At 53.7% G+C, this 27,903-nt stretch overlaps 1 protein-coding gene across 4 annotated transcripts in view; it reads left to right on the top strand.

Annotated features, from left to right (window-relative positions):
* The window catches only part of RAB11FIP3 (RAB11 family interacting protein 3), an 80,282-nt gene that overhangs the window by 42,515 nt on the left and 9,864 nt on the right, over window positions 1-27,903 (top strand). The window contains exons 3-7 of one of the 4 annotated variants that reach the window (XM_081256651.1): window positions 6,155-6,246; window positions 14,892-15,049; window positions 18,993-19,142; window positions 21,623-21,757; window positions 24,952-24,987. In XM_081256651.1, coding sequence (XP_081112777.1) covers window positions 6,155-6,246; window positions 14,892-15,049; window positions 18,993-19,142; window positions 21,623-21,757; window positions 24,952-24,987 — 571 coding nt within the window. Of the gene's footprint in view, window positions 1-6,151; window positions 6,247-14,891; window positions 15,050-18,992; window positions 19,143-21,622; window positions 21,758-24,951; window positions 24,988-27,903 lie in introns of all 4 variants that reach the window. The other 3 variants (XM_081256652.1, XM_081256654.1, XM_081256653.1) reach the window with 3 other exon arrangements.

The following is a 27,903-nucleotide window of genomic DNA, read 5'->3' as shown; positions in this document are numbered from 1 at the left end:
TTTGGGAAACTCTACGTGTAGGCTTTTTTCTCTTAGTTTTTAACAAACCAGTGTGGTTTTTTCTTTGACTCATCAATTATTTTAAACAATTTCTAAATGTATTTTAAGATCTTGTCAATAATTTGAACCTAATCATGTGTGTGATAGAGAATGAGATCTCTGTGCTGTGCCTGGAGTTTGAGGTCTGCCGTGTGACTGGTTTTCACGCGTGTGCCACGTGTGCTTGAGAGCTTCCCGCTGGGTCCGTGGGTGTCCGGACCCAGTGGGGCTGGAGCCGCCGCGCTGGGCTGCCTGGTCTCAGTCCTGGGGGTCAGTAAGGAGGTCACATGTCCCGGAGGAGGTGGCTCCATGGGGTCTTGTCTTCAGCAGCTTCATTTCACCTTCACCCTATGTGATGGGTTGGCCGCAGGTTGGCGGTGATGGGAGCCAGGGCCCCAGGACTGGTGGGTCGTTGGAGAAGGCTTCGCAGCTCTGCCCGAGGGCTTGGGGGTGGGAGGGTGGTGGGTGCATAGGGGTCAAGCCCAGGACACCAGCAAGCAGTCACTCATACCAGGAAAAACCAGACGTGGAGTAAGAGGAAAATGTGCTTCTGGAATACTCTCGGCCAGAGGGGATCAGTGTTTATGGGGTCACAGTAATTAAACAAATTGAATATTCAGGTAAGCAGAGACTAAGCCATTTTGTGGGGAAGACGGTGCTAAAGCCCCTGAGTGCTCTACTGGGACGTCAGCAGAACATTCTAGAATTTAAGAACTTATGGGAATTGCTGGGACACTTGGCCTGACATGAGCCAGGCTAGGCATGCTGCTGTCCACCCTCAGCCCATGGCCTCGGGGGGAGTGGTGTGGACCACTCCCTGGGGTGACCACGGAGCAGCTGCTGGCCACGGGGCACCTTCCAGCCAGGGCCAAGACTGGGCTTTCTCTGAAGGGTCAAGGCCCCTGGTCGTGGGCAGGAAGGAGCCCAGGACGGTGGCCAGCGAGAGATGGTGCCGGGGCTATCTGTGTGGCTCTGAGGCCCTCTCTGAGCCTCTCTGAGCCCACGTTCCTGATTCTGCTGCTGGGCAGTGGCTGCTCTGTTCTGATAGGCCCACAGGTGACAAGAAACAGAGCAAGCTCAGCTGTAGGAATTCCTGGGGGGTCGTGACCTAGGGGGTCCCAACCCTGGGCCTCAGGAGTCAGAATGTGCTTCCTGGAAAACTCATGACCAGGCGGGCACGACCCAGTGCACTGTCAGAGCTCTTCAGCCACCAGCCCGTCAGGCCCCGGCGTGGGAGCAGAGTGACCCCCATCTTTTGAGCCGGAGGGGTGCCAGCTACTGCCCCCGAGGCTGTCCCCTGGTTGCACGTGTCTCGAAGTTTCGTGTGCATAAATTTATCAACCTGGTGAGAGAAGATGGTTGTCTGAGAATGTCTTGTCTCCTGGGTCCTGCTTGTCCCTTGTGGTCAGCCTTCCACCTGGTGCTGAGATGGGGCTCGCCACACCCCTCCTCCCTCCCTGCCTTGGCCTGGGCCCTTCCCCCTGCAGCTGGGGGCCCTCCTGTCCTCACTTCCTGCTGAATCAGAGCCTCCAGGTGAGGACTTTTTTTTTTCTTTTTTTTTTTTAAATATATTTATGTTTTTGGCTGCGTCAGGTCTTGTGGCACGCAGGATCTTTCGTTGCGGTGCGCGGGCTTCTCTCTAGTTGTGGCGCATGGGCTTAGTTGCCCCACGGCATGTGGGAATCTTAGTTTCCCGACCAGGGGTCGAACCAGCGTCCCCTGCATTGCAAGACTGATTGTTAACCACTGGACCACCAGGGAAGTCCCCAGGTCAGGACAACTTGGTGAAAGTTCCGCCTCTGGGGCCCACACACATCACTGAGTCTCATTATTTTTGCATTCCTTTTTGGTAACATTTCCACTGTAATTAAAAATAAAAGCTTCTTAGGCTGTCCCAGAGTTAGCCTGAATGCTCCAGGAAGTGGTGCTGTGATTCTTCAGTGGCACGAATATTCTGGAACAGCAGCGTCCCACGCGGTGGTGTGGGAGGGTGAGGCTCGGTCTCAGCGTGATGCCACACTGCAGCTGGTGTCCCCCGCGCCAGTTTAGCCTATGCAGAGCAGACTCCACTCCTGAAGTGTGTGCCGGAGGGAGCAGAGAGGGTGGGGGGTGGGGGGCAGGGTTGGTCAGGGGCCCAGCCTGGCCAGCAGATAGGGTGGGGTCCTCGGGTGGGCAGGCTAAGGGGAGGCTGCCGTGATGAGAGCTTGAATCAGGCAGACGAAGGGGCTGCGGCTGTGGGAGGGGGCAGCTGAGACCTGTCAGGGCCATTGGCTTTGCCAAGAGGACCATTCCAGGCTCAGGGACACAGCACCCGTGGAGCTGGCTTTCTAGTGGAGGACAGCCCGGACAACCCCGGGAGGTGATGGGATTCGGGGGACGGTGAAGCTGGGGGCACACAGGTCTCCCAGAGCATCTGGGAAGGGGACCTGGGGCCACGCTGCACATTTGGGGCTGCAGGAAGGCCAGGGGGCTGGGCTGGGCAGCTTGGGTGCCTCAGGAGACTTAGCCTCTTCTGGAGTGGGCAGTGCTGGTGGGGACGCCCCTCCCCACACAGTGGGTGAACTGCTGGGTGGGTCAGGGCTATGGGCCCTGCTTTTCCTTTTTTTTGTTTTTCTTGTGTGTGGTTTTTTTTTTTTTTTTTTTTTTTTTGGGTCTCGCTTCTTGTGGGAGCCCAGTTCCCCAACCAGGGATTGAACCCAGGCCCTGGCAGTGAAATTGCGGAGTCCTAACCACTGGACGGCCAGGGAAATCCCCCTGCTTCTCCTTTTTTTTTTTGGTAATTTGACATCATCATTTAACTTTTGTTAGGAATGGAGAGTGAAAATAAAATTAGAATGAAAACAAGTCAGAGACGATTTTGAAATTGTTCACTTGTAGCATTTGGGAGAATCGGAGCATGATCACCTGAACTGCTTTCAGCCAGAGCTCACTTCACGTCTTCCTGCCGGCACGCCTGCCGTGGCCGTGGTCGGCCTGTCGTGTCTGTCAGGCTTCCATTCTGCGTCCGGGAGTGGAGCGCTGACTCCGTGTACTGACCCAGTTTTGCAGAGGAGCGCAGGAGTCCTCTCCACAGGCCTCGTTTCAGGAATAGAATGAAATCAAGGGGGGTTGTTACAAATGGGCCGTTGCTCTGGCTCATCCCCCACCCCCAGGCTCTGGAAGAATAAGATAAATAAACAGTAAAAACTGATACTTAATTGAGAAAACTGATAGAACAACCATATTTAGTTCCCATCGAGATTGTAGAAATGCGACCTGTGTTCACATGTTCCTCCACTGCATGGGGCAGGACCCACCCCTAGAATCTGAGCACATGTCCACCGTGGCTAAGATGATTGGCTGCTTCCGGAGAGTTTTGAATTCTCTGTTTCAGTTTTTGGAAGTGCAGGCAAGACTTAACATTTGAAAGTGGAAAGATAGGCAGAGTCAGCCTAGCGCTTTACAGCTTTGCGCCTGGGTAAGTGGTCCTCTTCCTCCCCTGCCCCAGACGCCAAAGGCTTCCATCCACAGTCACCCTCTCCCCATGGTTCTGCCATAGTTCACCTGCATCAAAGACCAGGCCTCCAATGAGGGGCTGCAGGGCTGTGGGCTGGCGTGGTGGGCAGTGAGCACGGGGTCCAGGTCCAGGTCCAGCCTGCTACGCTCTGAGGCTCCTTCACTCCAGCCACTGTCTGAGCTACACTCCCCTGGAGAAAACGGTACAAAGCAACAGCAGCAAAAGTACCTGTGATTCCTTTTTTTTTTTTTTTTTACATCTTTATTGGAGTATAATTGCTTTACAGTGGTGTGTTAGTTTCTGCTTTATAACAAAGTGAATCAGTTATACATATACATATGTTCCCATATCTCTTCCCTCTTGCATCTCCCTTCCTCCCACCCTCCCTATCCCACCCCTCCAGGCGGTCACAAAGCACCGAGCTGATCTCCCTGTGCTATGCGGCTGCTTCCCACTAGCTATCTATTTTACGTTTGGTAGTGTATATATGTCCATGCCATTCTCTCGCTTTGTCACAGCTTACGCTTCCCCCTCCCCATATCCTCAAGTCCATTGTCTAGTAGGTCTGTGTCTTTATTCCTGTCTTACCCCTAGGTTCTTCATGACACTTTTTTTTTTAATTCCATATATATGTATTAGCATACGGTATTTGTCTTTCTCTTTCTGACTTACTTCACTCTGTATGACAGACTCTAGGTCTATCCACCTCATTACAAATAGCTCAATTTCGTTTCTTTTTATGGCTGAGTAATATTCCATTGTATATATGTGCCACATCTTCTTTATCCATTCATCCGATGATGGACACTTAGGTTGTTTCCATCACCTGTGATTCTTAAGACGGAAGCAGCCAAAGGGCTTTTGCAGTCTTGAATTTGGAGCAGCATCTCACAGCTACTGAACGTGTAAACGTTTGAATCTGCTTGATTGTCGAGGGGAAGCATGATTATTCTGTTCAAATTGAGAGCTCTTCAAAAATAGGACATAGCCACGTGTCCTGCCACTGAGGGGTCCAGCAGCATCCATCCCCCCCCCAGACTGTCCTGTGACCGCAAGCCTCAGAGCCCAGCTGTGGGCATGGTGTCCAGATGCCAGAGAAGAGCGTCCTCTGGCTAAGGAGGCCGTTGCTGACCCTTCAGAGTCCTTTTCCCAGGAGCATCAGGAGGCTTGCTGGTCCACTTGGCCCTCAGAGGCCTCTACTCCATACAAATAAGTGACTGATGTTTTGTTAGGTCACGTGAAACACACTCAACAAGGAACTGATGTGTTTGAGTAGTCACTGCTGTGATCTGTGTTGTGGATTTTCCTCACCACGCAGTCCTCTGTGCTCTGTGGATACCACCTGGGACACCAACTCCCCAGGTGCCCGGGTCACCCCCACTCCTGTCTGACTTGACTGCAAATCGAGAGTTCCCACAACTTCCTCCGCAGGTGTGATAATTTGCTAGAATGGCTCATAGAACCCAGGGAGGCGCTTTACTTACTGTTACCAGTTCATTATAAAGGGTATTATGAAGGTTACAAATGAACAGCCAGGTGAAGAGGTATATGGGGCAGGGTCTGGCATGGAGAGGTTTCTGTCCCCATGGAGTTTGGGATGTGCCACCCTCCTGGTATCTGAGTGTGTTCCCAACCCGGAAGCTCTCCGAACCCCTTCATTTGGGGTTTGTGTAGAGGCTCCATCACACGGGCAGGACTGTTTAATCCCTGGCTGTTGGAGATCAGCTGCGTCTCCAGCCCTTCCCCATCCCGGGAGGTCAGAGGTCAGGAGTGGGGCTGAAAGTTCCCCTGGCAACCAGCCCCCATCCTCAGAGTCACCTCACTGGTGTGAACCCAGGTAAGGCTGAAGGGGGCTTGTTATGAATAAAAGATGCTCCTTTCACCCCTGCACTCAGGAAATCCCCGGGGTTTTTGGAGGTCTGTGCCAGGAACCAATGGAGACAAAGACCAAATAAATATTTCTTATGATATCACAGTAATGAAGCAGCTTCAGGAAACATAGGCGTCTTGCATGCTCTTTGGGACGGGCTATGCCCTGACATTGCCTAGAGGCCGTGGGAGCAGAGCTTTTCCTGCAGAAGGGCCGCTGCTGTGGGCTCATGTTTGAGAAGTGGGGTCTCTGGTGCTGACATCAGCGTTATCCAGCATGAAATGATAGCGTTTCCTTCAAACTTATTATAAAATAAAATGTATTGTAGAAGGTAAAGTTAAGTAAAAAGGGAGAAAATAAAAGCTGCCATGGGTCCAGCACCTTGGACAGATGTTATCACACTGACACCTCCCCAGACAAGACAGATTCTTTAAAACGTGGAGTGTGGGACTTCCCTGGCGGTCCAGTGGTTAGGACTCCACGCTTTCACTGCCAAGAACCTGGGTGCAGTCCCCGGTTAGGGGACTAAGATCCCACAAGACGCGTGGCGTGGCCAAAATAAATAAATAAAACGTGGAGTCTGGCCCAAAGCCTTGTTTCCCCGGGGCTGCACTGCTTGCCTCCTTCCCCCGGGGTTTCTCATGGCCAGTCTAGGTCCCGCTCACGTCCACCACGCACACACCTTCCCGCTTGACCTCTCTGGGGATACTCTGGGCCACCTGCTGAGCCGGGTCTTCTTTCTCTAGCAGATCCCGAAGGCCAGCTCTGCAGCATCACGCCTGCCCCCGACGAGGAGCCGCCAGCCTGCCCCGAGGAGTTCGATGACTTCGTTACCTTTGAGGCAAGTGGTCTTCCCGGGAGAGCTGAGCGGGCATCTGACAGATACACGCTGTCTTCCTCATGTAACCTAAATCCTGCTTCACTCGTTGGTGCCCACAAATTTTTTTTTTTTAATAGATCTTTACTGGAGTATAATTGCTTCACAATACTGTGTTAGTTTCTGTTGTACAACAAAGTGAATCAGCCATATACATACATATGTCCCCATATCTCGTCCCTCGTGAGCCTCCCTCTGACCCCTCCCTATCCCGCCCCTCTAGGTCATCGCAAAGCACTGAGCTGATCTCCCTGTGCTATGCTGCTGCTTCCCACTAGCTATCTATTTTACATTCGGTAGTGTATATATGTCGATGCTACTCTCACTTTGCCCCAGCTTCCCCCTCCCACCCCGTGTCCTCAAGTCCATTCTCTGTGTCTGTGTCTTTATTCCTGCCCTGCAACTAGGTTCATCTGTACCATTTTTTTTTTTAATTCCATATATATGCGTTAGCATACGGTATTTGTTTTTCTCTTTCTGACTTAACTTCACTCTGTATGACAGGATCTAGGTCCATCCGCCTCACTACAAATAACTCAATTTCGTTTCTTTTTATGGCTGAGTAATATTCCATTGTATATATGTGCCACATCTTCTTTATCCATTCATCTGTCGATGGACATTTAGGTTGTTTCCATGTCCTGGCTATTGTAAATAATGCTGCAGTGAACATTGTGGTACATGTCTCTTTTTGAATTATGGTTTTCTCAGGTATATGCCCAGTAGTGGGATTGCTGGGTCATATGGTGGCTCTATTTTTAGTTTTTTAAGGAACCTCCATACTGTTTTCCATAGTGGTTGTATCAACTTACATTCAGCAGTGCAGGAGGGTTCCCTTTTCAGCACACCCTTTCCAGTATTTATTGTTTGTAGATTTTTTTGATGATGGCCATTCTGACCGATGTGAGGTGATACCTCATTGTAGTTTTGATTTGCATTTCTCTAATAATTAATGATGTTGAGCATCTTTTCATGTGCCTCTTGGTCATCTCCACGGCTGTTTCTGTGGGGAATGCCATGAAGGGCAGGCAGGCAGGGCTCATTCTGACACTGGTGGGGACGCTGTGGTTGGCGGGCGTCTGCTCACCCTGCTGTGCACCCGGGGCTGGTGGCCTGTTGTCAGCAGAGGGACAGGCTCTCCTGTGACATTGCTGTCCCCTTCTGCCAGACTGCCAAGCAAGGCCAGAGCACGGGCTCCTTTGTGAAATGAAGAGCTTCTGAGAGTCCCTGTGAATGGTAACACCCCACAAGATCCCACTGCCCTCCTCTGTATCTCTGTAGCTTGTTCCCTGCTCCGAGAAACTGCCCAGGTATTAGTCACCCCTCAGATGACACAGGTTCACTTCCTGACTGTCTCTCACTTCTGCCAGCACAGGCCTCCAAGCCACCTGGGAGCGTTCACCCCTCACAGCTTTGTCCCAGAGTCCCACCTGGGCCTGAGCCCCTGAGGGCAGGGACCACCCCACCTTGCATCCCCCATTCAGCAACAGCTGGTGTGTTCATTCTGTGTGTGGCCTGGTGGTGCCAGGCCCAGTCCTGGTACATGGAGGCCAAGTGCCCAGCTGGGACGTGTGCTGGCTGTGAGGCATGGTGTGGCCGGGCAGGGCTGAGGGTGTGCAGTACCCTGACGTGTCAGCTGTCAAGTCAGCTGCCAGACCCCGAGACTGTGGGATGGCGAGGCGTGGAAGGCTCTGTGTGGAACGACACACCTTGAACTTTCCAGAAGTGCAGCTAGGTCAGGGGAGAGCCTGTTTTTCTTGTTCAGAGCGTCTAAAGAACCCCGTCTCCTCACTTAGTGGTCGGCCAGCAACAGACCTCTCCTGCCCGTTGACACACCAGCACACACTTTACCATCAATGTCGTCCGTTTCGTTCTCTCGTATTTCCATGGCGTTATATTGATTCTTTGTATTTTATGTGTATGTGGGTGTCATGGGTTGAATGGTACCCCCCAAAAGGTACATCGGAACCCGTGAATGTGACCTTATTTGGGAAAAGGGTCTTTGCAGATCTCGTTAAGTTAAGGATCTCAAGATGGGATCATGCTGGGTAGAGTGGGCCCTGAATCCAGTGACCAATGTCCTTTGAAGAGAAAGGGAGATGACACACGGGGGAGAAGGTGGTATGAAGACGTGGGCAGAGCTGGAGGAACACGGCTACCAGCCGAGACATCCCCTAGCCACCAGGAGCTGGACGAGGCAGGAAAGGTCCTCCTCTGGAGCCTCAGGAAGAATTCAGCCCTGCTGACACCTTGATTTCCAACTTCTGGCCTCCAAGTCTCTGAAAATATATTCCTGTTGTCTTAAGCCACCAGTTTATGGTACTTAGAAATTGGCAGCCCTGGGACTTCCCTGGTGGCACAGTGGTTAAGAATCCACCTGCCAATGCAGGGGACACAGGTTCGATCCCTGGTCTGGGAAGATCCCACATGCCACGGAGCAACTAAGCCCGTGAGCCACAACTACTGAGCCCACGTGCTATAGCTACTAAAGCCTGCGTGCTCTAGGGCCTGCGTGCTGCGACTACTGAAGCCTGTGTGCCCAGAACCCATGCTCCGCAACAAGAGAAGCCACTGCAATGAGAAGCCAGTGCACCACAACAAATAGTAGCCCCCGCTCGCCGCAAGTAGAGAAAGCCCACGTGCAGCAACGAAGACCCAATGCAGCCAAAGGAAAAAAAAACACCAAAATTTAAATTAAATTAAATTTAAAAAAGAAAAAAGAAATTGGCAGCCACAGGGAACTAATACAATGAGTTTTGTTACTCAGGATAGTAAAAGGCATCAACACATTTGATCCAAAAGTGTGAGGCCCGCTGACGCTGGGGCTGCCTCCTGAAGCCTGGGAGGAGCAAGCTTGGGGTGCTATCCGACCGCTGGCTCCTGTCCTCTGCAGGGTGGACCCCCCTGGCATCCCATAAGTGTGGCCCTCCCACCTTTTTTTTTTTTTTTTTTTTTTTTTTTTTCTGTATGCGGGCCTCTCACTGTTGTGGCCTCTCCCATTGCGGAGCACAGGCTCCGGACGCGCAGGCTCCGCGGCCATGGCTCACGAGCCCAGCCGCTCCGCGGCATGTGGGATCTTCCCGGACCGGGGCACGAACCCGTGTCCCCTGCATCGGCAGGCGGACTCTCAACCACTGCGCCACCAGGGAAGCCTGCCCTCCCACCTTTATGGTGCCTCAACTCTCAGGTGTGCCAGCCCCCACCTCGCGCTTGTCACCTTCCGAGGACGTGGGTGGGAACCAGACGTTTCAGAGTATGCAGCAGGAATGCTTCTCAGGTTTTTAGATCTTAATTTTTTTTTCAACAAGGAGGGAATATTTCTTTTTAAGTTTTTTGGTTGGTTTAAAAGAATTAATACACTTCACAGTTTAGCAGTGTTAGGTTTTCTGCTCCACAGAAAATGGAGCAGACGGTACAGAGAGTTCCCATTACACCCCTCACACATACACAGTTTCCCTGCAGTGAACATCTTCCATTTGTTATAAAGGGTGAACCAATGTCGATACATTGTTACTAACTGAAGGCCATGGTTTACATTAGAGTTCACTCTTGGTGGTGTACGGTCTGTGGGTTTTGATGAATTCATGACATGTATCTACCATTGCAGTTTCGCTGCCCTAAAAATCCTCTTTGCTCCCCAGATGCGTCACTTTCTCTCACTAGCACCTGGCAACCTCTGATCTTTTACTGTCGCCATTGTTTTGCCTTTTCAGAATGTCGTAGAGCTGGTTAGAATCATACAGTGTTAGGTCTTAAAAGTTCCTCTGGGGCCTCCCTGGTGGCGCAGTGGTTGAGAGTCCGCCTGCCGATGCAGGGGATACGGGTTCGTGCCCCGGTCTGGGAGGATCCCATATGCCGCGGAGCGGCTGGGCCCGTGAGCCATGGCCTCTGGGCCTGCGCGTCCGGAGCCTGTGCTCCGCAACGGGAGAGGCCACAACAGTGAGAGGCCCGCATACCGCAAAAAAAAAAAAAAAAAGAAAAGTTCCTCTGTGTGTTTTTATGCTTTTCAAGGTTTTTATTATTTATTTATTTATTTATTATAAATGTATTTATTTTTATTTATTTATTATTTTCGGCTGTGTTGGGTCTTCGTTGCGTACGGGCTTTCTCTAGTTGCAGCAATCAGGGGCTACTCTTCGTTGTAGTGCACGGGCTTCTCATTGCGATGGCTTCTCTTGTTGTGGAGCACAGGCTCTAGGCACGTGGGCTCAGTAGTTGTGGCTCGCGGGCTCTAGAGCGCAGGCTCAGTTGTTGTGGCACACGGCTTAGTTGCTCTGCGGGCTTAGTTGCTTCCCGGACCAGGGCTCAAACCCGTGTCCCCTGCATTGGCAGGCAGATTCTTAACCACTGCACCACCAGGGAAGCCCCCTTTTCAAGGTTTTTAGATGTAATTTTGAGGGGAGTGGTATTAGGTGCTATACAGAAACTTGTAGAAAGCTGTTTTGTTTTTGTTTTTGTTTTTGTTTTTGTTTTTGCTGTACACGGGCCTCTCACTGTTGTGGCCTCTCCCGTTGTGGAGCACAGGCTCCGGACGCGCAGGCTCAGCAGCCATGGCTCACGGGCCTAGCCACTCCGCGGCATGTGGGATCTTCCCGGACCGGGGCACGAACCCGTGTCCCCTGCATCGGCAGGCGGACTCTCAACCACTGTGCCACCAGGGAAGCCCGAAAGCTGTTTTTTAAAAAGCTTTTGAATCGTGTAATCCCAGTAAGTCCCATAACAATATGAGTGAAGATTATGTGTATTATATCCAATACCACATCTGGAGACCCTCTGCTGGCGATCTTCAGAGATAAATAAGCCTTTTGTTGAACACTTCCTGGCTGGGCACACAGCAGTGCTGGTCAGGGTGCACTATGCAGTAACACTTGGTGGATTGCTGCTCCCAAGTCCTTTCCTGCAGGGGACGCTTTGGGGGACCCGTGACTTCCGGTGTTTGACTGAGCATCCCTTTGGCCCCAGCTTGTAGGAGAGCTCCCAGGAGAAAGTTTTAAAAAAAAATTTGGGGGCTCACCACATGGCTTGTGGGATCTTAGTTCCCTGACTAGGGATTGAACCTGGGCCCTCGGCAATGAAAGCGCGGAGTCCTAACCACTGGACATCCAGGGAATTCCCCAGGAGAAAGTTTCTGATTCTTTTCTCCCCAGGAGAAAGTGGTGATTCTGAGAAGGGGAAGGGCGGGGCGGTGAATGAGGGTTGTCGCTGACGTTCTGGGAATGAGAAGAAGGTTCCGGGTCTGAGAGTCTGAGCGAGGTGGAGGGCAGACTGGCAGAGGACCTGATGCCCGCGGGGACGCGCGTGTGTCAGGACTTCTAGAGGGGCGATGCGAAAGTCACAGAGAGCAGGCGCCAGCGGGACGATAAGCATGGTCTCTGCTGTGCCTTCTCCGGCCCTCCCTTCTCCTCCAACTCTTGGCGTTAATAAGATGATGGAGAAATAGGTCTTTTGTTCAGACTCTTATCAGAAAGGTTAGAAAATCAAGAACAAAAGCCGCTCTGTTTTGAGATCTGACTATGAAGAGCCCAGCAAGCACTTCCTGAACTTTGCCCCCCTTGCCAGCTAGCGCAGCGGGTTTAATGGAGCATATCTGGGAGCGGGTTAAACTCCTTCCGAGACAGTGATGTACCTTCAGGTGGACACACAGGTTTTGCAGAACCTCAGCACAATGGGCAAATAGAAGGCCGCTGGAAGCTGACGACCGGTCTGGACAGAGTCCCCAGCGCTCCAATTCCATGGGAAGGCTGTCTCCGCGCTCCAATTCCATGGGAAGGCTGTCTCCATGAGCGCGCCCTTCCTGGAGCTGGTGTGAGGAGCCAGGCCCTGGCCAGGCTGGCATCTAAGGGTAAGAGGAGGCTGGACACCAGCCACGGTCTGCCCAGCAGCTTGTTCCCCTTGGAGGGACCATGACCGGACAGCGAGGGCCCCAGGCAGGCCTGGGTCCCCTTGAGCCCCTCACTGATGGCCGTGAGCACGGGCTTCCTTGCCCACCCGCTGACCCAGCGTTTGTTAACCAGTGAGGAAACACAGCCAGGCTTTCTAATGTGCACTTTGATTTCCACATGAGCTTATCCTAACATGTAATTTGTAATCATTTTTAAGTTGGCGGCATAGACGGTGGGCTGGCAAAGCGAGGTCCTGTCTGGCGGCACATGGGGGCCGCTGGGGTGCTTCTCTGAGCCCTCGGTGTTCCTCCAGTGGACCACGCTCACAGACAGTTTTCTGCCCTCTTAAAAGGCAGGTGTTCACCCACCTGCCCTAGAAAACTATCTGGCTTGCTGAAATTTATTCAGGACAGCCTGGACTTCAGGGGGTGAGCAGGTGGGCAGTGTCTGTGAAACGAGCTGGCCCCGTCCTCCCAGTCCCCTTGGCCCTCCCTGGGGTCCTCTTGGAGCCTCTGGGCCTCCTGCCCCTGGGCTGCTCTGTGTGCCCCGGGGCCAGGCTTGCTTTAGGAATGAGGATGGAAGGTGGGCATGTCTGCTTGCGAGGTGTGAGCGCAGTCGGGTTTGCATGGCATCTGCCTCGTCCTGCATTGTGAGGAATTACTTCCACCCTGAACTGTCCTCCAGGCCCCAGAGAGGGTTCCGGCTGCAGCCCGGCCTCAGCAACATGACTGCGGGTGAGGTCAACAGGCCTGAGCTCCGGGCCTCCCCCGGCACCGAGCTGGCCGGCGCTTCTGCGCACCCCGCTGCCTTCGAGGACCTGGGGCCACACTGGCCAGAGGAGCCTCTGCTGGAAGTGGCGGTGGTCGGCTGTCTAAACGCTGACCTCAAGAGTCACGTTCTGTCCCCTACAAGAAGCCATCTCTGAGACCCCCAGTCCAAGTCCTGGGTGTGTGGGCCCTGCCTGCTTCTGGGTCGAGGGTGAGCAGAGGGGAGGGGAGGGCTCCGGGCAGCTGTCCCTCGGCCCGGGAGCAGCGGGCCCAGCCTCGCACATGGAGGAGCCTGCCTGGCTCAGACAGTGTCCCTACCTGCAGGCTGAGCCCAGAGCCACCTGCTTGGTGGTGAGGAGAAGGAGAGTGGGGGCCTCTTGAAAGGATTTCCTGATTTCAGATTTTGAAGTGAACGCTCTTTGTGAATTACTTAGTTGCCTGAGATTCCAAGGAATATCGGGTTTTCCCTTGGAAATAAGGAGCGTCATGGAATGCCTGCAGTAGGTACCTTGGGTGCCTTCCCTCCTTCATTCTGTCCTATGTGCAGGACGTGGGGGTTGCACCACCTATGACACGTGAGCCCCCGGCTTTCAGGCTCTGTTCTCGCACCTGCCTGTGTGATCTCTGTCTTGAGTGGTTGCGACCTCTTGAGATCAACACTGCAGCCCCTGATCTACAAATGAGGCAGCACAGCTCGGACGCTCGAGAGCCCGGGCTGGGGTCACACAGCTGGTGGACAGCAGACTGAGGATGGGCCCTGGGTCTCCATCGGGCGCAGGCGCGGAGACAGCCGTCAGGGGCCCTCTTGCCCCCCCCACCTCATCTTGTGACACCAGAGCCCGAGGACAAAGTGCACCGTCTCCAGTTGCTTCTCTGAATTCTTACTTGTTTGCAAATTGTTAACCTCAGACTCTTTTGAGCATGAAAGGTTGGCTACTTCTCCTAACCAATGAAGTTGCACTTCAGTTAAAGCTGAGATTGTAAATTGAAAATGGCCTGTTTAATGGTTCTTCAGTTTTAAGTTCATTTGGACAATCCACAAATATCTACTGTCTGCTGTACGCCCAGCCCTGTGCTTGGTACTGGGTCCACAAGAGTAAAAACAAAGATGTGTTTAGTGGGAAAGTAGACCTTTTTAAAATTAATTAATTAGTTTATTTTTGGCTGTGTTGGGTCTTCGTTGCTGCGCGCGGGCTTTCTCTAGTTGCAGAGAGCAGGGGCTACTCCTCGTTGCGGTGCGCGGGCTTCTCATTGCAGTGGCTTCTCTTTGTTGCGGAGCACAAGAGGGCTCTAGGCGTGTGGGCTTCAGTAGTTGTGGCATGTGGGCTCAGTAGCTGTGGCTCATGGGCTCTAGAACGCAGGCTCAGTAGTTGTGGCGCATGGACTTAGCTGCTCTGTGGCATGTGGGATCTTCCCGGACCAGGGATCGAACCTGCGTCCCCTGCATTGGCAGGTGGATTCTTAACCACTGCGCCACCAGGGAAGTCCGGGAAAGTAGACATTTAACCAGCAAACATAATTGGTCAAATAATTGATGAGTTCGTATTTTGAGGTTAGACCACGTAATTGAATTTCAAAACAATAGCTTGCACGTACAGAGCAGATGTTGATGGGGACTTTTTAAAAGGCATAGTCTTACATTATTGAACATTAGTTCCTAGGGTAGAATTCATTCCAGTGCTGGAAAGCCACAAAACGGGCTGTTCTGGCATGTATCCTGTGATGTTGGGATACTTTGTGTCCGTTTTAGGCATATTTCTATAACTAAGTTTAAAAATCACTCCAGTCATTTTTTCTGCTCTTGAACATGGGCCTGTTTTTCATTTTTGAAAATACTGAAGTGTTTTGTAACCTACTGCTTCTGCTTAGAAGTATAGGAGGGACATCTCCCACGTGCAAGCTCCCCCTCCACAGGGTCCTTTCCCGGGCCCCGGGACTGACTCTTGGCTCTCTCTCCTAGGCCAACGAGGTGACAGACAGTGCATACATGGGCTCCGAGAGCACCTACAGTGAGTGTGAGACCTTCACGGATGAGGACACAGGCACCCTGGTGCCCCCTGAATGCCTGGACGCCACGGAGGAGCCCGGCCACGGCGCCCTGCTGCTGCTCCCGGGCAGGTCTGTTCCTAGCTACATGGCCCGGGGCTGATGGCAGATGGGGTCATGGTGGGGTTCATGTTGGGTGATCCAGAGGGGAGTGTGAGCCTGCAGAGGGCTGCGGTCCTGGGAAGAGCCTGCGCCCAGCTGACCGTGCAGCCTCCGTCAGGAGGTGCTCCTCTGTACAGACAGGAATCCTAGGAGAAAACGTTCGCTTAGTCTTTTGGATTTTGTCATCACAATTCTTATGACCCAGGGCGAGACACACTTCAAACGTCTTCATCTTTATGGCACCCTGACTCCACGCTTTTGAGGACAGTGAGGGGGAAGGGCCGGCTCAGAGAGGCCAGGTGGCCCATGTGGGCCCAGGTGACGGCTGGCAGTTCTGCCCTGGACTCCCCAGGAGGCCTTGAAACTGGAATTTTGTTTATTTTATTTCGTTTCATTTCTTGTTTGGCCCCTGCAGAGCTTCTGTTTTTCCTCCCTAATTGAAGACGGTGTGCCTGTCCCAGGCACCAGCCCTCCCGCCACGCCACCCCCCCCCCCACTGGCTCCTTCCCTGGTACCCTGGCTCATGGTTTGTTCCTCACTCAAGGGTCATCACACAGTGTGTATCCTTTCTCCAGCTGGCTTCTCCCACTTGGTATCGTGGCTGTGAGGTTTATCCGTGTATGTGTGCACCGTTGTGAGTGGTTTATTCTGGTTATTATTGAGTGTTCCACTGTGTGAATGCCCGCAGCTTCCTAATTTCCTGTCAGTGGGCATTGGGGCATTGGGTTTGCTCACAGTTTTGGTTTCATGAGTAAAGCTGCTGCATGTAAGCATCACGTCTTTTGGTGGCCGGGATTGTTCCTTGGTGGCGTAGGGCGCACCTGGGGCACAGGCTCCTCTGTAAGGGTTACTGCAGGTCAGACACTTACAGGTGGGGTTTGGTAGCTCCCTGCCTGCCAGCCGCCTGCGGGTTCCAGCTGCTCTCCATTCTCGCAACGCCTGGCATCCTCCGCTTCTTCACGCCTCTTGTCTGAGGACGCGCAGAGCAGGTGGTCCTCACTTGGGTTTCCCAGGTGCCTGACGGGGGCAGTGCCTTTCTTGCACTGGCTGCCCACGTGGAGACCCTCTCCTGTGCGGTGCCTGTTCCAGGCTTTCGCCCCTTTGTTGATTGCAGGACTCTGCAAGCTTTTCCGTAGAGGCCAGATAGTAAACAGGCTCGTGGCCCGATGGTCCCAGCACTGCTTCTCAGCTCTGCGTCGGCTGCCTCTGCGGATACAGGCGGTGGGTGGATCTGGCCTCCCCGGGTCCCGTGGGCCGTCTTTTCCTCCGTCTTCAATTGTGGGAGCTCTTCCTCTGTCTCAGGGGACTCCTTTGTCCTGGGTGTGTTGCAGGCATCTTTTTCCCCCTCTGCAGGTCATCTTCTCACTTCCCTGGGGTGTCTGAGAACAGACGTTTTTAATTCTACTGTAGTCCAGTGTATCTGTTTGTCTTTTGTGGTTAGCACGTCTGTGTTCTGCTTCAGAGATCTCTGCTTACTCCACATCACTGTGACGTTTACTTCTGCTTTTCTGTAAAGCTTTGTTGTTTTGCCTTTGTTTTCAGCTCTTTCATCTCCCCGTAAGGGAGTTTTTGTGCATGGTGCGAGGCAGGGGTCATTTTTCCTGTATAGATGTCCATCGGCTCAGGCTCGGTTTTGAAGCTCCCTCCTTCCTCACTGCCCCACAAGATGGCCGAGTGCATGGGCTGTGCTGGACGCCCTGCTTGGCCCTGTGTGCCCTGTGCAGGTCAGCACCGCTTAGTCCTTCTGCTCCAGGTTTGTTGCCCGCCGGTCCTGCCGTTCAGCCATGTGCACCCTCCAGCCTCGCTCTATAAGGCTGCGTTGGCACCTTTGGCCTTCACATTTCCATGTGGATTTTATATAGATTCAGCTTGTTAGTCTCTGGAAAAAAGTACCTGCTGGGATTTGGGTTGGGATTTTGCTGGATCTGTAGATTATTTGGGCAGAACCAACATCTTGTCCCTATGGGTCTCCCAGTCTTTGATCATAGTTTATTGCTCCATTTATTGGGGTCTTTCCTTGATGGCTGTGGTGTGCGGTGACCGTCTGGTGGGGAAGGGGGCGTCGTGCGTGCACGTTCGGCCTTTGGGCTCTGTTGGGACTGGAGGAACACCTTCCAGGGCCACCAGGGGCCAAGCCCAGCGTGTGGAGATGGGAGCCCAGAGTGGCTTGCAGTGACCAAGGAGGGAGGTGTGAGGGTAGAATGCGTGGGGCTGGGGATGCCACGTTCGCTGTAGCTTCCTGATCAGTACTTTTTTTTTTTTTTAAGAATTTATTTATTTATTTACTGGCTGCATTGGGTCCTCGTTGCTGCATGCGGGCTTTCTCTAGTTGTGGTGAGCGTAGGCTACTCTTCGTTGTGGTGCGCAGGCTTCTCATTGTGGTGGCTTCTCTTGTTGCAGAGCACGGGCTCTAGGCACACGGGCTTCAGTAGCTGTGGCTCAAAGGCTCTAGAGCGCAGGCTCAGTAGTTGTGGCGCTTGGGCTTAGTTGCTCCGCGGCATGTGGAATCTTCCCGGACCAGGGCTCGAATCCATGTCCCCTGTATTGGCAGGCAGATTCTTAACCACTGTGCCACCAGGGAAGCCCCTGATCAGTATTTTTTAAGGTAATAAGGTAAGTTCTTTTAAATTTCTTTAAATATTTATTTATTTATTTGGTTGCACTGGATCTTAGTTGTGGCTTGTGGGCTCCTTAGTTGTGGCTCACGGGGTCCTTAGTTGTGGCATGTGGACTCTTAGTTGCGACATGCATGTGGGATCTAGTTCCCTGACCAGGGATTGAACCTGGGCCCCCTGTATTGGGAGCGTGGAATCTTAACCATTGCACAACCAGGGGAGTCCCTAAGTTTTTTAAATTCAATTTGGGTCAAGTAATCAAAGTTGAAGTGTCAAATCTGGGAAACCATTATGAGGTCTTAGTTTTTCAATGGAAGTTTCTAGGCTCTGGGCTGTTTTGCTGCTTAAGCAGCGACTTGCCCTCAGGATTCGTTGAAGTCACGTTGGTGTCAAATGAGAAAATCTTGAATTGCTGCGAGGTTGCCGATTATAATCTAAAGTCACCCGTTTTCTGTCGATGTGGTGCGTGACGGCTGCGTGGTCTGCCCCGGGTCCCCAGCACCAAGCGCGCATCCCCTCTGACACGAGGACAGGCGCTGGGCTCCTCGCCGCCCACGGGCGTCCACGTCCAGCCCGTGAAGGCTGCGCATGGTCCTTCTCACTTCGGGGGCAGCTTCCTCTCCTGGGGTCTGGGCACGTGGATCCACGAAGCAGCTCATCTACAGAAACAGAAAGCAGCTTAGTGTGAAATGGTGTCTGTCGGAAGGAATCATTTCTTCCTGTCTCTGTGTGAGAAGGTGAGGGCTGGTAGCAGGCGGGCGGCAGTCAGACTCAGACACGCTCTTCAGAGAGTAGTCGGACGTCCCGAGACCATTGGGGTCAGGTGCCTCGGGGAGCTTGTGCTGCGTGTCGTGCGACTGTGGGTCTGGGCAGCGGACGGAGACTGACCCCTCCTGACTACCAGGCCTGCCCCTCTGAGGGGCAGCTCCTGCACCTGCTCACAGGATCTCAGGGGTTGGAGGGGTCCGTGGTGAGGTGGTGGCCCAGCCCTGGGGCGGGGAGCACCTGCCATGTGCCCGGGGTGCAGCAAACACCAGATTCGAAGGCTTATTATGACACAAGGACATAGATAATATAAAGATCTTGTTTTGGAAGTGATGATTTTGGGTATGTTGGGCCAAGTGAAATACATTGTTAAAGTCAGTTTCACCTGCGCATTTACCTTCCCTAGTGCGGCTGTTAGAACACGAACTCACACGTGTGGTCACCGCACGTTTCTGCTGGAGGCTCAGGTTACGCCCGCGGCTCTGGGGTGCCCGCAGCCCCTGTCAGCAGCTGACACTCGTTTGCCTCTGCAGGTCCTACCTGCACAGCCAGTCGGTCGTCACGGTGATAGGAGGCGAGGAACATTTCGAGGACTATGGTGAGGGCAGTGAGGCGGAGCTGTCCCCAGAGACCCTCTGCAACGGGGAGCACGGCTGCAGAGACCCCGTCTTCCTCACCCCCAGGTAACGGCCCTGCACCAGGGCCTTGTTTCTTCACGTTCTGTTAAGGGGGAGGGTCCCCTTTTGGTTCACAGAGAACTTGTTTTATTCACTGTAATATAATCGAACAATGCCACAGTCAAAATTTTAAGATTTCTATCGGATTAACAGTTGGCTGTGGTTCCTCTCATCGGTTATGGTCCCAGTCACTCCCCGTTTATGGGGCCTCAGCCGAGTCCCAGGGCACAGAGCTGGGGTTGGGAAACTCGGCTTTACGGGTTTCACAGTGCTGTTTGTGGATCACATTGTGGTTTGCATTGAGCTTGAGGGAGGCTGTGTGTGTGTGTGAGAGTGTGTGTGTGTGTGTGTGTGTGTGAGACAGTGTGAGTGTGAGAGAGTGTGTGAGTGTGTGTGTGTGAGTGTTGACACCCTGCTCAGCAATCAGTCTTGCTGTGCAGGTGGACCTTGTCCTGCACTTCCCTTTGTGTTTTCTACTCACTGAAGGCCTGTGGAAGCCCTGCATCATTTTTCCAAAGCCATTGCTTGCACCGTGTCTCTGTGTCTCATTATGGTAATTCTAACAATATTTCAGACTCTCATTATAATTCTTTGTTGTGGGAACCTGTGATCAGCAATCCTTGATGTGACTGTTGCAAAAGGATTACAGGGCTTCCCTGGTGGCACAGTGGTTAAGAATCCGCCTGCCAGTACAGGGGACACGGGTTCAAGCCCTGGTCCGGGAAGATCCCACATGCCGCAGAACAGCTAAGCCTGTGCGCCAGAACTACTGAGCCTGCGCTCTAGAGCCCATGAGCCATAACTACTGAAGCCTGCGTGCCTAGAGCCCGTGCTCTGCAACAAGAGAAGCCACCACAACTAGAGAAAGCCCAGGCACAGCAACAAAGACCCAATGCAGCAAAAATAAATAAATAAATAAATAAATTTTAAAAAAGAAATAGAAAGAGCTCCTCTCCCCAACAGGGAGCAGCCTTCTACTTAGAAAAAAAAAAAAAGATTACAGCTCCCTGAAGACCTAGATGCTGGTGAGCATTTTTTAGGAATAAAGTATTTTTTAGTTAAGGTATGCATGCACATGGGTTTTTTCTTTTCTTTTTCAATTTTTAATATTTTAATTTTTTGGCTGTGCCGTGTGGCTTGCGGGATCTTAGTTCCCCGATCAGAGGGCGAACTCGTGTCCCCTGCAGTGGAAGCGCAGAGTCCTAACCACCAGGGAATTCCCTACGTTGTTTTTTTAGATGTGATACTTTTACACACTTATTGGACTACGGTACAGTGTAAACGTCACTTTTACATGCACTGGAAACCAAAAACTTCGCATGACTCACTTTATTGCAACACTCACTTTATTGCGACGTGCTGCAGGTGAACCCGCAGTATCTCTGAGGTCTGCTTGCATGGTGTTATCATCTGTGGTGTCCTTGGACCTTATTCCTCTTGCTGAAAGTTTATGCCCTTCGACTGGCCTCTGAGGGAGGTTTAACATCACAAATGGCTCTTCGGATTCATTTTCTTATAATCACCTGACATCCCCAAACTCTCTGGAAAATTCCGGCTTTGAATAAACTCAACTGTGGCATGTAAAGGGCAGGACCTTCGCTCACGGAGCTGGCTCCTGCCCGGCTCTCCTGCCTCTTCGGGCTGCAGGAGGCCCTGGGAGAAAGCGTCCACCCTCGTATCCGGGTCAGGGGATGTGCCGGCCCCTCGGGGAGACCCTGGCCTGGTTGGACAGCCTGCACATGTCAGTCACCTCTCCCTTCTGCCCCCAGTTCTGGAAACTCTCCAGCTGTGCCGACAGCAGAGGGCCTGGGCGGGGGCCAAGCCAGGAGGGCTGCCTGAGGCGCTCCAAGTGGTGCTGCCCCGAGGGCTGGGCTGTGGCCCCGCGGGGCATGTGTCTCCCATTTTGGTGATCTCTCCATTTGTTCCGTGTGTCCGTCCCTCATCCCATGTCCGCAGGGTTTCTTCTGCGCTACGATTGATGTCTCACTTTAACTTTTCTGTAGCCTGGGGTCCTAATACCCGCAAGACGTGGCTGCCGTTACCACTGCCCTGAAAGCCCACTGAGATTAGGTCGTGGCGCGGCTAACGGAATTATGAGTTTTTAATGAAAGTCATCCACCCATAGTTCTTGGTTCTGGTGGTTCTTAGACAGTTACTGACAGGGTTACAGAACAGAAAGTAAGCCGCCCCCCGGCTGTGTGCGTTGCTTTCGCGCTGACCTGTTTCTGACAAAGGAGGATGCAGTGTGTCCAGTCATTTACTTCTTGGCAAAGCAGGGTTCTTCTTTTACAACGAGCCGCGGGGCTGCGCCTGTGTCCTCTGAGCGCCTGACCAGGAAGGTGCCCCCAGCCGCTGCGCCGGGTGTTGTGGGTCCCGGAGGTGGTGCCGAGGGTGACAGAGGCCTCCGCGGCATCTGCCTGACAGCTCACCCCGTCCAGCCACCCGATCCTTGCTCTCTCCTGAAGCCACACCTCTCGTCCCTCCAGCGCTGACCCGCTTGCCGCCAAGCTGCACAGCATCCTCACAGATGAGGCTTTTGAGTTTTACTGTAGCCAGTGCCACAAACAAATCAACCGCCTTGAGGATCTTTCTGCTCGCCTGAACGATCTTGAAAAGAATAGGTAACCTGTGCGGTGCCTGGCCTGCTCTCTGACCCGGGGGAGGCAGACTCTGCCTGCCCGCAGCTGCCCCCACTGCCCTGGCCCAGGTGCACTCCCTGTGCCCGGCCCACTCCGGGGGCTTCCTCCAGAGGCCGGGCAGGCATGCGGACAGCGGACTCTTCTCCGGCCCCTGCCCTGCATGTGCTGTTCCTGGTCTGGTGCCCTGTGTGCATGCCACGGTCCAGTCCCCTGCCTCTGCCCTGCCTGAGGACAGCCAGCGTGTGGGAGAAAGTCTGCTTTTAGAAAGATGTGCTTTCTCCGTTTTACTAAAAGATGTTTGAAGTTGAGAGTCACAAGAAGCAGCACTGGGAAATATTAAGTGAGAGTAGGTCTTCGGTGCAGACTTGTGAGCAGCTTTCAGGGGCGTCAGTTTGAATCGGGGTAAGCCCTGCCCTGAGCTGGTCTCCGGGAGGCTGTGCAGCCTCTGTCAGCGGCAGGGTCACTGGCTGCTCTGTCCCCGGCACAGGCCGCTGGGCCCAGCATGCCTGCTGCTCTTTGCCTCTCCCTCTCCTCATCTCCTGGTTCCCTCTCCGCCCCCTGTACCCACCCCCAGTCAGAGTTCTAGGAGGAGACACCTGGCTCCTCACAGCCTCACAGGCTCCAGCTGCAGGAAACATTTTGGGTGGTTTGCACATGCTGACGTGTCCATTAGGCAGATTGCTGATTAGTGTGTTGTGTGGAGGAGAGATGGGCCCTCGTGTGGCGCACCCCACAGCCCCAGCCCAGCGGAGGGAGTGAGGGACTGCCAGGCGCTCTCGTGCGGGCAGCAAGGAAGGGGTGGGATGTGCCGACCAGTGCCGTGGGCTCCCATGCAACTTCCTGGAGGAAGGGGCCTTGGACTGGTGGGAGTTGCATGGAAGGTGAACCATCCTAATGGTTTTGGCATGTACACTTCCTCCCAGGCCTGCCGTCTGCCCTTGGGGCTTGGCCTCGGCCGCTCAGTCTGCCTGGTGGGCCCTGCGACCGACAGCTGGTCGTGCCCTGGCGCTGGTTCAGCCCTTCCTCCTGCACTTGTGTAGCTCAGAGCTCGGGCCGGGGTCCAGCCAGCACCTGGTCAGGTGAGGGATAGGGCCGATTGGCAGCTTCAGAGGGGAGCTGGGGGTACCAGCAGCACTGAGGAGAACTGGAGGTGCTCTTTGAGGGGCTTCCAGGGAGACCGGGGATTCCAGAGACCCGCCAGCCTCCCTTTACCCCTCGTGTTCAGCCCAGGGATCAGCGCTCCAGGATGGCCGCTCAGCCTGATGGGGGTGGTCATTTGTCCTTCCCGAGCGGGGACCTGCCGTCTCCGTATCTCAGCTCTCACCCTCCGAACGTTCTTGATGTGGAAATGATCTTTTCCCACATTGAGGACCTGCCCCAGGGCGGCCACAGTCGCCTCTTCCAGGCTTTGTGGGGCAGAGAACAGACCGGGATGTGGCCGAGTCCAGCCAGCAAGTCCAGGGGGTCTCACGTCCAGTTTCAGCCACCTGTTCCCTAAGACAGGCACTAACAAGGGGACTAATATGCCATCAGAATCCTCGTTATAATGAGTCAGGAACTTTCCCCTACACACTCACTTAAGGAGATGTGAATCTTACCCATTGGTTTCCATGGAATTGCCTCAAAATAAACATATTTGGTCATGCTTTGTGGTTGGTGAAAGGTGATTTAGTCCAAACCATATTCAGACAGCAGCTTTGACGTCTGATATAATTTCTACCCATTGAATCTCAGAACATACATATTTTCCACATACCTGGGAGCCTCTGTAAAACGGTTCATTTTGTAGAAACTGAGAAGTCTGCTTTACCCAGAGGTGCAAGTGATGCCAGCCCCTGAAGGGGGACAGTACACTGGACAGTGGTCTGTCCTTTCCTGTTGCTTCAGGATGAAATTAGACTTGTGTTAAAATGTACAGCATCAGTCAGGGCCCAGTCAGAAGAGGGGACCACACAGTAACTTGAATAGGAAAGTTTAATAAAGAGAGTGACCATTGTAACGGGGGATTGGAGTAACGGTGGCACTGGCTGGGAGGAGAGCTCAGGAGGAGACGGGGCAGCAGCTGTGAGGGTGGAGCAGCGGCTCACGCCCACAGGCTGCAGAGGGCATAGGCGCACCTTCTAGAACTTGCTGAAGTCCGCCCTCTGGCTGCCAGGAAAGCTGTTCGCTGAGAGGGGTCTCACCAGAGGGACTCCCACCACGGAACTGCCTGGGAGGTGTCAGGGGCAGCCGCCCAGGTGGGATTCGGGAGTGTGGGAATCAGGGCCCAAGTTCAAACCCTGGTGCTGCCCAGGCAGCAGGGGCACCTGGAAGCAGGCCCTTTCCTGGGTCCCTGTCGAGCACCCTCTGCTGACGCAGCATCGCAGGGGCCAGGAGCTGGTAGGCAGGATGAGCCCGGAGCGGAGAGGCAGTGCATTGGTAATGGGTACGGTTGCTGGTGACGGGAACAGCGTGTCTCCCCCGACAGGGTTTCCTGCCCCAGCTTGAGGGGGTCACGGTAACTGACGGGGTGTGTCTGTCTGGCCGTGATGCTGTTCTTGTCCTCATAGGTTGAAGCTAATAGTTTAGCAGTTAAATTGGGAAGCACAACGAGGGGTACGGTAAGCTTGGCCCTTTTGCCACTGCAGGTGATCACGTCAGGCAGGCGACATGGGGCTGACTTTCCTGTCCTGAAACGGCGGCAGGAAAGCTTTGCGAGTCTCTGCGCAGCTGGGCTGGTAGAGGGTGACATGTCAGTGCCAGATTTAAAACCAACGACAGAGCTTTCCCGTACACATGGGCCCGTGTCACGCCTTGTGTGGAGCCTCTGACGGCTGAGCCTTTGGAGGGCAGTGTGGCTCCAAAATCACTTGGGACGTGCCGATGGCTCGAACCCAGCGTGGCCACCTGTGGGTCCAGGCGCTGGGGCCAGCCCCTGAACCGAGGTCCGGTTGTGACACCATCTGAAACTTCCTTGAGGGCTGGGACTAGGTGACAGGCCCCCGAGATTGTCCCCGTTCCCCTGAATGTTTTGCTGAGCGAGCCTTTCCGTGCATGGAGCTGGCCTCGGGAGCGGGTGCTGCATGCCTGTGGACGCGCCCCCGCCCCATATCTCTTTCGCCTGAGTTTCCTGCTTCCTCTCCATCCTCCCTGTCTGTTCTCTGACACCGTTTTCCTGTTTGTTTTGATTTCTGCAGTCCATCGAAGCGGCTCTCCAGCAAGAAGGTGGCAAGGTAGGAACCCTGGGTGCCCACTGAGGTGCTCTTCCGAAATGTGTCACTGGTCACAGTGCTTTAAAAACTTGTTTAGAAAATACTATTTTCAAGGTATTTTTAAAAAAACTTCTGAAAGTTACTTCTCATGGTTTGGGATTGAAAATAGTTTGAGGGGACGGGTTGTAAAAAGAATTTCCAAAGCAGTAGATTTGGACCTGGGTTTGTGGCTGGGGGTCTGTGGTGAAAACTTCTGTCCTTCCTCCTGTTCAGTTGAGTCTTCCCCACGCGAGGGCTGTAGGCTAACCTGGTGGGGAGGGTCAGCGGGGGCCCTGCTGCCACAGCCCGGGTCTGGGTCCACCTCCTGCAAGGGCTGTGTCTTTTCCACCCCTGCTGGCTCCCCAAGGTGAGGAGGAGGTGGAGGAGCTTCTAAAGAACAAGCGTTGGTGACCATTTCTTCATTTTTCAGTTTTGGGAGCTGCCCACTGGCTTCCTGCAGTGAGAGGTAACAGCACATGCGTTCACCCCCCCTGCCAGGCCTGCTCTAGGCTTGTAAGACGCCAGCATTCTTCACAGGAAGCCATGTGATGTGTTACTGGGTTTCCTTTCTAAGATGAGTTGTTGCTTCTCCTGGAGGCAGTGATTGCCTTTATGTTTTTATTTGTGTCGTCTTCTGCCTCCACTGCCTGGCCCTGCCGCTGCGTGAATGGTTCCCCCAGAGCCCTAACCCTCTCCGCCCGTGCTGTGTGGGCTGCACGGCTGCGGCCCCGTGTGTCTCCCTGACGCCGGGTCCTGGTGTCTGTTTCAGGTGTTGGATCATCTCACCCCCTGAGCCCCTTCTTCCTTTTTTTAATCTCCATTTTCTATCCAGCCCGTCTTCTGGTAGCTTCTTGAGAAAAGACGTGCCCAGGAAATAAATTTTTGAGCCCTTGTTGGACATTTTACTCCTGTGGTTTGGCTTGGGGTAGAATTCTAGATCAGAAGTGGTTTCCGTTTAGCCATTTTGAAGGCGTTGCTCATTATCCTCTAGTCCTGATGCTGCTGCAGGACAGTCTAGTGCTTGCTAGTTTTTCTTTGTGACTGCTTTTCCCTTCTGGAAGCTTTTAAAAGATGTTCTCCCTGTCCCTGAAGCTCAGACATTTCAGGACGAATCTTGTGCGTCCTTTCCGCTGTTAATTACACTGGGTGGAGTGAGAGGCGTTGTTCCAGTCTGGAAGTGCCTGCGCTGAGCTCTGCGGGCCTCTCTGGAGCGCGATCCGCAGAGCCCTCCACCCCACCTCCTGGTCCTGGAGCTCCTACCCCCGGAGCTCCGGCCTCCGGAGCCCCTGCCCCCGGAGCCCCTGACGGCAGCCTCTCTTCTCTGGCTCCCCCACCCTTCTTTGAGTTCTGTCTCTCTTGCTAGAGGTCTCCCTCTGAGCGGGGTCCTGCCTGGCTGCCGACCTTCGGGTAGTTCACAGGCTGTGGTGCAGCCCGTTTGGAGGCCTGCAGTCCTGAGTCGGGCGCCTGGTGGGGGCCGCCCCTCCCCCATCTGAGCTCCTCCCTGCTGCCCCTCAGGTGCCAGCCGCCTGGGCTCTCCTCCAGCGTCCGGCGCCCTGGACATCTCATCTCTGGCGCTGTCTACTTTCCTGCTTCTGTCCCTGAGAACATAAAACACTTGTTTTTCTTTTCCTATCATGTTAAGGGCTGAAGGTCCAGGGGAAGCAGAGGTGAATCCAAAGGCCCACCCTCCTCACTTGCTCTCTCCATCACCTGGGTCTTGGGAGCCTCCTAGTAATTCCAGACCATGCTTTGATCATAGTTTCAGCATTACTTCCCTTCTTGCTCCACCTTTTACCCAAACAGCCTGCAGCTGGTGAGACTAAGGAAGCTGACCTGCCCTCCCAGCTCCCACACCAGGCACGTGAATGGACCTGGCGCCACCAGGGCCCAGCTCCTCGGCTTTTGGCCTCTGCGGCTGCTGCTCTGAGAATTCATCTTCCTTTGCAGATACCCTTTGGTATAAAAAAGGCCAGCCTGCAGGTGTTTGTTGTTTACAAACAGGCATCGTCTGCAGTCAGTGCACACACACTCACACACACGTGCACCTTGAATCTGCTGCTCTTCTGCCCTTAGAACTGCCACCAGCCTTCCAAGGAAACTCAAAATGCTTGCTGTCATTTCACTCTTGTGGTAGCGTTTCAGCCCAGGCCTCTGACCTAGCTGTGTGCTCGCCTGGGTGCAGATGGCTCTGGGATCGGTGTGCCTGGGGACCCCACAGGGCGACAGCAGGTCTGGGGTCGGGTGACATTTAGGGTGCAGTCCCGTCCACCGGCCAGGCTTGACCTGACTCCCTTTGGGGTGGATCAGGCATCCCCCGCCTTCCCCTGGTGGGTCTCCTGAGCCAGGATGGGCTTAAATAAACAATCTCCCCACCCACCATGGGAGGAACCTTGGCCTTACCCTAAGGTGGCTACATGCTGTGGCCACACACCCCAACCCCAGATTCAGCCCTTGGAAAATGCCTGAACCCCTGGTCTGAGATCAGGATCGGGTGTCAGCCCCCAGGCTTTGGCCCCTCCTCAGGGTGGTCTCTGGATCTGGGGTGGGCAGCTTCCTGCCCCAGGAGTGGCATCAGGAGCTCACGTTTAGGTCAAGGTCATGGATGTTAAGAGGAGTGATTAGATGGCAACTTGATGGCCTGTCCTCCCCTGGCCCTTGGGATTCAGCACCCTCGGGGAACTGAGTGAAATCCACAGAAATGCGCTGATACGTACCCCCCAGGGCACAGTTGGGGGTTGTGGTCTACAGGGATAAAGATGCCCTTCCTTTTTGTTCCCCTGAGAATGTTTCTGGAAAAGAAATGTAAGGAATGCGCAAGCTCAGTCAGTGCTGAAAAGGAAATAGAACTTGATCTGTTTGATAAAGAGACTGTACTTTTTTTTTTTGACCATGTGGCAC

The sequence above is a fragment of the Mesoplodon bidens genome (assembly GCF_964165515.1).
Source record: "Mesoplodon bidens genome assembly, chromosome: 15".
NCBI classification, from domain to species: Eukaryota; Metazoa; Chordata; class Mammalia; order Artiodactyla; family Ziphiidae; genus Mesoplodon; species Mesoplodon bidens.
This window is presented reverse-complemented; position numbering and strand designations above follow the sequence as displayed.